This window comes from Nyctibius grandis, chromosome 17, assembly GCF_013368605.1.
Source record: "Nyctibius grandis isolate bNycGra1 chromosome 17, bNycGra1.pri, whole genome shotgun sequence".
NCBI classification, from domain to species: Eukaryota; Metazoa; Chordata; class Aves; order Nyctibiiformes; family Nyctibiidae; genus Nyctibius; species Nyctibius grandis.
In genome coordinates, this window is record NC_090674.1 from 1,467,106 (window position 1) to 1,479,762 (window position 12,657).

At 45.6% G+C, this 12,657-nt stretch overlaps 1 protein-coding gene across 9 annotated transcripts in view; it reads left to right on the forward strand.

Moving 5' to 3' along the window:
* Positions 1-12,657, forward strand: part of EIF4G3 (eukaryotic translation initiation factor 4 gamma 3) — a 154,838-nt gene that overhangs the window by 136,646 nt on the left and 5,535 nt on the right. For all 9 annotated transcript variants that reach the window (XM_068414542.1, XM_068414547.1, XM_068414543.1 and 6 more), the window contains 9 exons: positions 104-197; positions 653-770; positions 2,002-2,225; positions 3,363-3,478; positions 5,671-5,843; positions 8,074-8,199; positions 9,076-9,157; positions 10,974-11,072; positions 12,022-12,168. In XM_068414542.1, coding sequence (XP_068270643.1) covers positions 104-197; positions 653-770; positions 2,002-2,225; positions 3,363-3,478; positions 5,671-5,843; positions 8,074-8,199; positions 9,076-9,157; positions 10,974-11,072; positions 12,022-12,168 — 1,179 coding nt within the window. The remainder of the gene's footprint in view (positions 1-103; positions 198-652; positions 771-2,001; positions 2,226-3,362; positions 3,479-5,670; positions 5,844-8,073; positions 8,200-9,075; positions 9,158-10,973; positions 11,073-12,021; positions 12,169-12,657) is intronic.

A 12,657-nucleotide genomic window follows, 5' to 3' on the forward strand; every position in this document is an offset into this window, starting at 1 on the left:
CATTTTGGTATTCACAAGACAGGATTGTTGCCAAAAAATACCTCATATATAATTAAGACTTACAATCTTCCCTCGTGATGGTATGTCTTGATGTGTTTTACAGCCCACAATAGATGAGAAGATTCAGCTTGTGCCTAAAGCCCAGTTGGGCAGCTGGGGAAAGGGCAGCAGTGGTGGAGCCAAGGCAAGCGAGCTGGGTAAGTCAGGACAGGTCCTCACCCTCTGCTTTCTACCAGCCATCCTTGCCACGAGCAGATTTGGGTGGGAACACTCGCCTACGTGTGTGAAAAACTTCTTTACAGCGAGGGTAACTGAACACTGGCACAGGCTGCCCAGAGAGGTTGTGGAGTCTCCTTCTCTGGAGACGTTCAAAACCCACCTGGACGTGTTCCTGTGTGATCTAGGTGGTCCTGCTCCAGCAGGGGGATTGGACTAGATAATCTTTCGAGGTCCCTTCCAATCCCTGACATTCTGTGATTCTGTGACTGCCTGGTGAGCAGGGTTACAGTGGGGCAGGACCAACCCTTTCCCTTCAATTCTGTCCCCAAAACTCCCAAAACAGTTATTGCTTGAATGATTTTGTGATGCCGAGGTGTCAGCAGCTACTGACCTTGTTGTCGCTCTTCTCTGTGTTGTCTTTACAATCTCCCAGACTCCTTACGACCAAGTGCCACTAGTTTGAACAGATTTTCTGCGCTGCAGCCTCCAGTCTCATCCGTATCTGCCTCATCTGCATCCTCAGAATTAGATTCTCGCAGGGCCTTAACTAGGTAAGCTTCGGGGCCACCGGTGATTTTCCCTTACGCTGTCTGTACACCTGCACGTTTCACTTGCTGCTCTAATTACCAGCATGTGGAAAGAAGAGAATTTCATTGAGTTTCCAGGAGTTGCTGCGTCTTTTTCCCCCTCTGTGTACTTTGAGCTAACTTAAAACACATGCATCCTTTATAACATCATAGGAGAGACAGGTGGTATTAATTTTTAAAGCTAGGCTGAATGTTTTAGTTCCCACTTTGCGGTCACCCTTTATCTAAAGGATATATTTGTTAGTAGTTTATAACAGGTGAAAAACGATTCACATAAAATGTTGTAATAAATAGGTACGCAGGTTGGATTCAATGGGTGTGGATTCATCCAGGTCAGTAGGTTTATTTATCCAGAAAAACGTGCCTAAAACCTCGCAGGAATTCAGCAAGGCTCTTGAAATGCTCTGGCTGCATCTGACCCTTCCCGTTAGGCGTGAGCAAGGTGCCCATCATGCGATGCACACAGGAGGCTGCGCAGTGCTCTCCGGGTTCATCAGGACTGCAGCCCCTCCAGCTTGTAGCATGAAACATGTATTAACCCTTAATAATTTATTAACTCTAGACACGGTTTATAAATGTACAGTTCATTTAAAATGTCCCTGGTTCTTCCTTCTGGTGCACACCAGCTGCTGGGCTGTTCTCTTGGGCTTGTCCCCCTGATGTTTTCCCTCCTGTTTCACCTAAAGCTCTGGCTTGCCTGGAGATTATTCTGTTTTGGTATCGATTTGTCTGTCTTACTCATTAACATAATAATTAATAGGACAGATCGTTGTCACCTGTTGCTGGTAACCTTCACTATTCTGAACCTGTTTTTCAATAAATGGGTAAAAAAATACACTGCTCGTACCATTTCCCAGGAAAACAGCCCCTTTACGTTATCAAATTCACCGTTATAAAGTGGGGGCTGGAAGGACTTTATTGCTTTTCCGTGTGTTCCCTCGGAAGCGCTGGCTCTGCCTTGTCCCCTCTGCAGAGATTTGTGTTGGTGCATCTCTGAGCCTTGCGTTAAGGTCGATTATATTCCGTGTACCTACAACTGTAAAAAGTCGAGACAACAATCCTGCTGGGTTTGGGTCGTGTTGGTTTTTTCCTGCAGTTACTATAAAGCTCTCCAGTATGTTTCTAAATCACCAGCATTGCGAGTGGGGGTTACTCGTACCACAACCTTTAAGCGTGTGTTGTTTTTTTTTCACAGTCGCGGGAGCACGGGCAGGGAGAAGAACGACAAACCTCTCCCACCTTCCCTCTCCCGTCCCAACACCTTCCTACGGGGCAGCAGCAGTAAAGAGCTGCTGCTCGACAATCAGGCACAAGAGGAACAGCGGAGGGAGATGCTGGAGACGGTGAAGCAGTTAACGGGCGGCATGGAGATGGACAGGAACAGCATGGAGGCGGAGAGGAGCAAAGCCAAGGAATCTGGTAAGTGGCTCTTCCGCGCTCGGGGAATCTTGCTGGATGTGTGAAAAGGCACAAAGGAAAAATCTTACCAGAAAAAGTGACAGGTTTCTGTGCAGCGGTGTGAGTGTTTGGCCCGCAGCATCGTTGAGCTGCGACGGCTGTGATCTGCCTCCCACCAGTTTGTAACACAACTGGTTGATACAGGCCTTGTCGGCGTCTCCTCTCACCAGCTCCTCCTTAGGATTCGTCAGAGTTAAAAGGCTGCAGGTACCCACAAAACACCACGGCGGTGTCTTGCCTGCTCGTGTCCAGTCACTGCTGCTGCTGGTTTTGGTGTTAGAAGTCCCCAAAATCAGTGTCAGTTCTGCAGAAATGCTGCTTCAGTGCCCAGTAAGGCCATATCTACCCTTTCCAGACGTTTCCAAGGGCCCCAGCAGTGCTTTGGGTCTGGGACAGATCGTACACGGCACCTTTTTAGCGCTGTGTTGTTGCCAGCCCTCATTCCAAGCAGGTCTCGGTGCAGTGTGGCGTTAGCACCCGCTGGGGTGGCTTGTCACCTTGTCAGTGCTGCAGCTCCTGGTTTTTACTCCTACCAGCTTGAGCTGATTTGTTAGTGAGAAAATATTGAGGACGCTTAGAGCAATGTTCCCTGTGGACAGAACCTTTGCGATAAGGACAGTGTTTTGCTCCTTCCCTGGGAAACATCTAGAAACTGCTACAGTGAGGAATACAGCTCGACTGCCATGACACAGCACATGCTCGTCTGGAAGAGTTGGGACTTTGTGAAGGACTTTATGGGGACCAAAGTTTTGGGGATGTGATCAGGAGATTGCTTTGGGTCGCTGCCCATCACAGTCAGCGCGTTTGAAGTTTGCAGCATGCTGTAACAGCTCAAAGTTTAATTCTTTAATGGCGATAGAGAGCTTTGAAGGTGTTGCATCCTGTGTCGCAGCCAACTGTGTTTCTACGAGAAAGTTGCTTTGCAGAAATATTGGGAACTTATACAGGGGAAAATGTAGCCAAGAAGTGACCTGTGCCTGACGATGGGACAGGGGACACACCCTGCTCCGGTGACTTCTGGTTTCACAATGTCATCTCTGAAAATGGTGCTGATTTTCCTTTTCCAAATGTGTTTTTTTTTAATTATATTTCTACCAGCCAAGCCAGAAGGTCCCCCAGCTCCAGCGCAAGAGAAGCCTTCGCTATCAGAAGAGGAAATAGAGAGAAAATGCAAATCTATCATTGATGAATTCTTGCATATTAACGATTTTAAGGTAAGCAAAACGAAAACCTCACATAGCAGGAAGGTCCATGGGACCGGGGTATGTTTTTTCTCCAGGAACAGAGTCTTTGTAAGCCCCCAGCTCACACAGAGGGAACAGAAACGGTGGGGCCTGTCAAAATCCGGGCAGCAGCAGATCCGTGAGCGTTTTTAGGAGAGTTGTCTCCCAAACTTGTTTTCTGCTCTGCTGGTAATAGGAAAACTAGCCCAGCTTGTGTGTTTGAAGCAGTAAGATGTATGTGTATCTGTCATGAATCACCGAGCAGCTCCATAATAACAGCAATTTTGGAAGCAGAAAAGCTAGTGGGAAAATAAACGGAGGTTTTCATTCAGTTATCAAGGCATGTGCTGTTCTGATCCGGAGGCAGATAAAGCAATACTAAATATTGAACAAACCACTCCAGAGTATTTTTAATAAACATTGAAAATTACTGAGCAGCTGTCATCACTTCCTAGTTAAAGGTTGAAATCTTGTTTCCCTTGTAAATGGATTTTTCGCTTGTCCAGGGAGTTTGCAAGACGTGTTACATTCGCTGCGAAGCTGATTAGTTTGATCTTTTGCTGAAATAAATGTTAAAAACCTGCCAAATGGCAGCTCTAGGGAGTTCCTGCTTTGGCACCCTAAAAGCAGAGTTGCTGCTTGCACTTCGTAGGGCTTCCAATTAAAATCAGGAAGAGGAATATTCTTATGATGGATTGTTTTGGGTTCACATGTAGTTATCAGGAGAAATTATTAAATCTTGGTTTAGAGAAAAAAAAAATACACTTTGATTCGCAACGTCCCCCAGCTTGTTGGCCTGGCAGATCTCAGCAGGAGGAGTCAGGGGCGGCGGGGCTGGTTAACAAAGAGACTCCGGTCCTTTTTCTTTTTGCGAGAGACTTCAAAGTCTAACCCCGGGGTGTCTGGGGCTAAGGGGCTGCTTCGGTTTCTCTGCTTGCAAATATGATGATGTTTTTTATGGCTGGATGGAAATAGAGTTGAATTGTATTGGACAAGTGTACCTTTGGTTAAAAAAGTATGTAAGATTGAGGCAGCTCGTTTGCATTAGGAGGTCACTTGATATTCTCAGTGCTCTTCAAGTGCAGCGTGCAACAAAGCTTCTGACTAATTCAGTTTAAACTCGCATTAATAAGGCCATAAATGAGTGTGTTAATGTAGTATATAGCAGAGGCACAGCCATTTCTCATGAGTTTAGTCTTCAGTATTTAACCTGAGTGTAAATTCAAACGGCTGAGCTGTATGGTGACGTCTAGTGACAGCGGGGTCGACCAGTGGCATGTTCACCTGTCTGTCCTGGAGACACCGGGATCCCTCGGGCATGTCTGACGGAAGAGCTGTGACCCGAGCGTGCGCTCTGGGGCCACCAGGCTTGTGACCTGCAGAAAACAGCCCTTCGGGGCCTGCAGAAACGCATCTGGGGCTGCCAGTTCTTGAGGACTGAAGGCATAACCTAAGACAGAGAGCAAATGTCTTTAGGCAGGAAGCCCATTGAGATCAGTTGGGCTGAACCTAGAAGGTCAGTGGCAGATCTTTGCTGACGACAGTGGAAATTTTTGAAGTGTGACATTGGGCACTTGTCTGAAAGTCTCTATTTAAGTCTTTTATTTGCTTAGGTTACAAAATGCACATGCAGCAAGTAGAAGCTTTATAAAGAGGAAATGTTCCTCCAAATGCTCCCCACCTATTTTCTTCTTCTTTATATGGTGCGGGTTTGTAACACAGGCATTTCTGTGCCAGATCAGATCAGCAATGAATCTAACCTGATGTCCTCCTTTTGGCTTGGCTTGGTATTTGATGAGATAATGGGTATTGTGGTGGCATCCAGAAGACAATTCCTGTCCTTTCACTGAGCAGCCAAACTGTACCCTGGAGCGTGATTGTGTATTTTAAAAATTCTCTTGCCTGAGTGGTGTGAATTCTCATTATTATTATGATTCGCTTGCCGTCTCAGTGGTGATTTGTGATGAGGTTCAGCTCCTTCGCCTTGGCAGCTTCACTAAATATTCGTTTCCAAAAAAAGCCAAGGCTAGCAACCTCTTGAGCTGCCCTCAAAAAAATCCCCGTTCCGTGTACCAGGCGCTAAGCAGCGCACCCTGATCTGTCTTAGAGGAGAAAATATTCTTCTGCCCCGTTTTTTTGATGTTTTCAGCTCAGGCAAATGATCCTGTATGTCGTTCGAACAGGAAGCGATGCAGTGCGTGGAGGAGCTGAGCGCCCAGAACCTGCTGCCTATTTTCGTGCAAGTGGGAGTGGAATCGACACTCGAGAGGAGTCAGATCACCCGGGATCACATGGGCCAGTTATTACATCAGTTGGTGCAGTCGGGAAAGCTGAGCAAGCAGGATTTCTTCAAGGGGTTTGTATTCTGCGCGTAGAAACGGGTTTTTCTTGAGCGTTCGTTGCAAATGAACACTGTGTTGGAGACGAAGGATTTCCCACCTTGCTTTGGTATCCTGCCTTCTCCACACATCCGTTTCGAAGGCATATTTTCACCTGGGTGTATTTATAACTAATATAATTATTGTAATATATTTTTAAGCATTTCAAATGCTTCAGTGAATGTAAATATTTTCATATTTATATATTTCTAAGCAAATATGTAGGTGTGTATTTAAATGTGCATGTTTAGATTTCTGTTTTGTGATGCGTTTGTCCATGTTTGCCATTTGGCAAATCATTGAATATGATTAAAAGAGGAGGAAGAAGACAAAAATCACGTGACGTTAATGCCTGGAAGCTGCGTAGCGTGAAGTCCTGCGCGTGCACAGAACCGCAGCCACCCTCCCACTGGTACAACAGGCTTCACCCATAGGATGTAATTTCTCGGGACAACTCAACTTTAAGGAGTCGATGTGTCCTGGAGGGGCTGAGAAGGAGAATAAGCGCCAGATGCAGTAACACATGGGTTAGACCTTCCTCAGGAGATCTGAGTTTTGGCAGCTGGTTCGTTTCAGCTCTCTGGGTTTTGTGTTCCCAGCCTGGATTTGAACTGGTGTCCAGTCATAAAAGGATCCGTGTTCCCAGGGAGGTCCCCTGCACCACGCAGTCCTCGCTGGGGCTTAGAGCAGGATGATTAAAACAAGGATAACCACGAAAAGCAGCCAGCAAACAGACAGGGAAATAACGCTTTCATATGCGGAGTTTCTGGGTAGTTAGACCTGTCTGGCTGCTTTAATTTGAATCATGTCTCGTCGTGGTACCACTGACGGCTCCGACGGTGATCTCCCTGCACCCGTGTCTGGCAGTGAATTTCATCGTGATGCAATCCAGTAGCTCACAGGAAAAGTTCAGGCAGCCTGAGTTCAAAACTGTATGGAACAGCAGTAAAAAAAATACATATATCCCTAGGGAGTACACTTGTGTGTGTGCACACAGTCGCTGGTGGTCAAAACGCCTCGTTTGAAGTGACACATTTCCATAATGGATCGTGATTAAAGCCGTTCCTGTGTTTCCTGGAGTGTGGATAAGTGGTTGTGATGCCAAATAAGTAGGATCTTGATGAAACAGGGGGACGTGCGGTCTGAATGTGGCATAAAGAAAGTGAAGCAGCTCCTGAAGATGATGAAAGGGCAAGTGGTGTTCAGCGGGCACATGAGAAGAACACCGAAAACCACTATCCTTATTCACACGAGGCAAATTACTGCGTAATTAGGGGTTATGGGATGAGTACTGGTCAGAGCGCAGGTCTGGAGAGATACACAACAGGAAACCAATTTCTGGCAGAAACGCTTGGACAAACCTAGGCCCAACTAGTAGTGGTGGACGTAAAGATCAAAGCACAGCAGATGGGTTCTGGGTTTGAAGCACAAGAGAAAATGTGCCTTTGTAGTCACTAAACTGGACCGCAGAACGTTCAGGGTTTTCAGGGAGAAATGAATCATGATGAAAACCGTCAGGAGAGCCAGAGAAATGAGCATCTTGTACCAGGCACGGGAAGCAAAGCCACCTACAAGGCTTTTATGGGAAAGAAGAGTTTTGGGTGATTCTGGAAACTGTATCCAGAGTTGGGGAGCGATTCTGTAATTCTTCCTGCCGCGTTTTCTGTTCTGGGTGGAAACCTCCCTATGGTGTAGGGAACTTTTCTCTTGTGTTGTTTTATGTACTTACAGGCATTTTGCTGATTCCCTTACATTTGGACTTGTGTTATTTTTAATCCCCCTCCTGTAAATGTTTGGGTATTTTTAAGAAGGCTCCATTTAGTAGATGGTTTGTGTTTATAGACAAAAATGCTTTTTAGTTTTACTAGTTAGCAAACGATTTGTTACTGGGCTATAAGAATTATTGGGAATGGAGCTTTCCTGGATGCATCTGCTGGTTTTAGGGAAGGCGATGCCTCTCCCACATATTCTCCATCTTAGCACATAGAGAAATTCACTCCTGGCAGTTTTGAAGTGCTGAAAGCATAAGGTGGCAATAGGGTTTTTGTTACCTTTGTGATCCCTTCTCCCCCATCCCTTCTCCCCCGTCCCTTCTCCCCTGTCCCTCTTCTGTAACAAAGGATTTTTGAACTGCAGATTTGCTCAAATTGAAGTCTTAAATTAAATTCTATTTCACGCTTGACATTTTTTTCTTTCCTTTTTCTAAAGCTTTTTAGATACCTTGGAGATGGCGGACGATATGGCCATAGATATCCCCCACATTTGGTTGTACCTAGCTGAGTTGGTGACCCCCATGTTAAAAGAAGGAGGAATCTCTATGAGAGAACTTATCCAGTAAGCAATGCTCTTCTTTTCCAGCGTTGGTCGAGCTGAGCTGCCTGCCTGGCTACGCTATCGTATTTTCACAGCGTGGTTCCCATCAGTAGATAAAAGATGAGTTGTGTTAGAGGCTCAGCTGCTCGTACGAGTCGATAAAAGGCTTTTGCTGCTCATCGTTTGGGACTTGCACCAGACTGAGAGCTGTGGTGGGGAGGGAGCTTGCTGCTCTGTAGTCACTGTGCAGGGGTGAAAGCTTTCCCCGTAAATCTACTTCAATCCTGTTTGTCTCAGCTGAGCTAATATATACCCCAGGGTTGTACAGTCGGAGTCATTTGAGAGCACCCGGAGGCTCTGAGAATTAGATTTGAAGAGAGCGAGGTATCGCGCAGGAGTCTTTATATCTTGGAGTGTAATAGCTGCCACCTGGGCATTGCCTTAAACGGGCACAAAACCTTGCCTGCAAGACTGGAACCTGCTTCCAGGACCAGAGTTTCTGTATTTTTGCATGTCCTTATATCTTCAGGGATTAACTAGAAGCCAATTGAATGGTTCCCTTTGCCTGTAAGTAGTGTATTAAGAAAACAACAGCCTTTTCCCCAAAAAGGGTCCTGCTACCCAGATGCAGCGTCCCACAAAAATGAGTGGATTTGATGTTGCATAAAGTCTTTTAATTAGCCCTGTTGTGGCAAGTGCCCTGCATCACTGAAGGCCGTTTTATTGGCTAGATCACATCTTGCATCCCTGGCAGAAGTTCAAGGTGGTTTCCTGCCTCAGTTTGATCGCTCCGCCTTGCCTTGCATCCCAGGCTTGGAGCACTGTTTTATGAGGATGAAAACCATCTTCAGACAGTTCAAATTATAAGGGAAAATCTCTGGTTTTCTTTCATTCTAGAGAATTTAGCAAACCTTTGCTTCCTGTGGGAAGAGCCGGCGTCTTGCTTGCTGAAATCTTGCACCTTCTATGCAAACAAATGGTAAGTGTCGAGGCGTACCATTCGTAGAGAGGAGCTGGACACAGCATTATACATGTTTATGCATGAAGCCTACACATTTCCCACGTGAAGATATTTAGGGATGGGCCAGCCAGTCCAGATAACCTAGAAACCTGCCTCTTCATCCCCAGTTTCACACCAAGCCTTACGAGGTTCCAAAAAGTTAATTTTTTTTTTCTCTCATCACTTTTCCCTTTTGCAGGTACCTTTGCACCTGGCTTCTTCCAGAAGCTAGAGTGCTGCAGTACTGCAAGAGGGACATTCTCAAGGTATTTCTGGGCTGATCAGAAGCAGCAAGTGCTGGAAATCTTGCGAGAGCGCTGTTCTTGCAGACCGAGGAGGTTCTGAGGGTTCGGATAAGCCTCAGATGGCCTCTCAGACTTCTGGGTGTTTATCCAAACTAAACCTGCCATCTCTTTAAGATTCACCCATCACTAAGGGTAGCGACACCTTTGCACCCTGTAACTTCTAGAGCTCTCTTACACGTTTCACAGTTGTGTGTCCAAACAGTTTGGTGGTTTCCCTATAATTCTGTCTCCATTTTTTTGTCTTTTTTTTCTTAATCCAGCTAAATACTGCACTTTGCATAGTGTCTATTTTCAACCCTGTAAAATCCCTCATTTGCCTTTTTTTTTTATTTAAAAGCATGCATTCAAATAAGGGTGATTGTTCCAGAGGCATTTCAGTCTAGCAGTGCAAACAGTGACTTTTTATTTATTTATTTTAGCCTCATGCTTGTTTGGACAGTTGACTTCCATTTATTTTTCTCTGTTCTGTGAAAAAAAAGCTGCTGTACTCCGAGGCTTGAAGCACAGCCTTGGGTTTCTGTTTCTGCCACAGCTTTCTAATTCGATCTCATCCAGGCCAATACTTGGACTTGGGTATTTCATTGTAATGTCACTCATCTAATTCAGAGTCTGATGAATCGTAGCAGGAACTACGCACAATTAGCTCTTAATGAGCTGCATTGTAAACTTAAAATTGTAATCTGCTTTGTAAACTAAAAACCAGGCTGCTTTTGTCAGCACTTAACTTAGGCCACGCAGTGATCTCCCTCGTGCAGGTGCGATAAGGTAAAAGTTTTGGCAAAGCATTTGAGTGAAAAGAGATGGTTTTTACTGGTATTTTTATTCTTGTCACATTTGTTGTATGTGCCATCTTAGGCAGGGTAGCAAAAGGTCAGCGTGAGATTAGAGGCTGCGGAAGGTTGGGCTGTGTGTGCTGCAAAGGTGCTTTTCTCAAGGTTTGCAATAAATTCTAGGAATTGAAGAGTGAGCTTGGTATTATGTACCTGAAATAGAGGCTTGATCTCCACACAGAAAACAGCGTGTAAATAATTATTTTCTAGACGTACCTAATTTGCTGGTCCCTTAATGTCAAGGCAGGGGGAGAAAGAGTCACGGAGTAAGTTAATGACAGAGTCAGGAGAAGAATCGAAGTCTTCTACCTGCCAGCTCTGTGTCACGGCCGTGGGAAACTGTGCCTTGTTCAGATGTGTCACTTCTCCTAGGTCATCTCTGGCTGAAGTCGTTGCAAACCCCACGTGTCACGTTACGCCTTGTTTATTACCCATCACCGTGGTGTTGGACCACTTGACGTGTGTACCTGTGGCAGGATTGCATATATGATTTCTCTTGCACGGGACTTCCAGATGTTGTTTTCACTTCGTTGCCAGGCGTCTTATTTGGTGGCTGAAGGGTTCTTGAGTTCTCCTGACACGGCTGCACCACTCCAGCTTGTGTAAGCTCCCCTGCTTGTCTCTCAAGTCTTTAAAATGAACAAATTGTTTGTGTTTTAGAGCCATAAGAAAGTGGGAGCCTTATGGAGGGAGTCTGGCCTCAGTTGGAAGGACTACTTACCCGAAGGGGAGGATGTACATACCTTTCTCATGGAACAAGTGAGTTCAGAGCAAGCATCTGCTTAATTAATGATTTTAGCACACTGATTTTTGGCCCCACGCCCCCTTTGTTCCTCCTCTTCCATCCCGTTCTTACGTATAGTTGGTATGGGATGTGGGGTGAAGTGTCTCCCTCACCAAACTGGGGCTGGATTATTTCAGCACCTTTCTGAAACGCCAGCAGGACAGACTTGTCCCCTCCAATCCCAGGCACACACCTCCCCTCAGCTGGCTTCTGCTGGGGGGTTGAACTTTTGGTGCTCTTTCTCCAGCTGGGGGGTTGAACTCAAGAATGAGTTTTGCCACAAACACAATCAATCTGCAGAAGGGCCAGAATAAATTATAGCAATTATCCACTCATCCTACGTTGCGTTATGATCTGTTTCACAACCGAGAGGAGCCAGGCCTGATGGAGGGCACCTTGCAGCTCTTGCTGGTGGTGCTTCTAAGGAAGAAGGTCTCCCTTTGGAGCTCCAAGTGAGCCACTGCCCTGTTCTAGCACTTAGGAAGTGCCGCGCTGCAGGAAATGAAACGGATTACGAAAGCCTGGGGCTTGGTGAGGGGACTGTAGAGCCTCTGTCGCATTTTGCAATGAATTGAGGCGTTAGCTGCAATTTCTTTGAGCGCGTGCCAGCTCTGGTAATTGCGTACCAGCTCCCCGTCGTTTCAGTTGAGCAACATGCACTTTATTTGTGCCCGCTCGTATTGTGCAGGGCTGGAGTTGCTCTGAGATGCGTGGTTGTCTTTGCTGGATAATGGGGTTCCCACATGTTTGTAAAATGCTTTCTAATCTTTGGGACAGAAAAAGGATATAAATCGTTGTAATGATAACTTAGGAGTTGAAAGATGCCAGAAAGCAGGAGGTGTAGCTTGCTGCCTCAGTTTGGTCTAATTCAGCATAGGAAAAAGTGTATTTAACTAATCCTCATCTTCACTTCTGATGTTGCAGAAGTTGGACTTCACAGAGTCCGACTGTTCCAGTTCCTCAGAAGCACTTTCAGAGAAAGAACTCTCTGCGGAAGAGCTGAACAAGCAGCTAGAAAAACTCATTGTTGAGGACAAGGCGAACGATGAACAAATCTTTGACTGGGTAGAGGTACAAGACTATTTTCACCCTCCCTGCACACAGTTCGTTAGCTGCTTTTGTAAATATTTTCGCGTGTAAAAGAACATCTCTTCAGGCTCCTCCCTAGGCGTAGGACACGAAGATGATTAAGTCTGTGCAATCAACACTTCCAAAGAATTAAAATCTAAAATATAATCAGTTATTTCAAAGAGAGCTTTAGGAAGAAATAATTTTAGCTATATTAACATACAACTGTATAACTGACTTTTTAACTCTGAAGACACTGCTACTGGCTACTTATTACATTTTAGACCCAGTACACTGCTACATTCTTTCTTCCCAAAACACTGATAAAAGCTTCTCAGGGTTTTTTGCAAGATGACCTACCAAATTCCCCCGGCTGTGCTGCAAAAACATCCTGGGCAGTCCCTTGGGGGCACATGTACCTTTCCCAGTGCATTGGACCAGTAACTGTAAAGGAAAATAAAGAAAAAGGGAAAAAAAAAAAGAAGCCCTGTC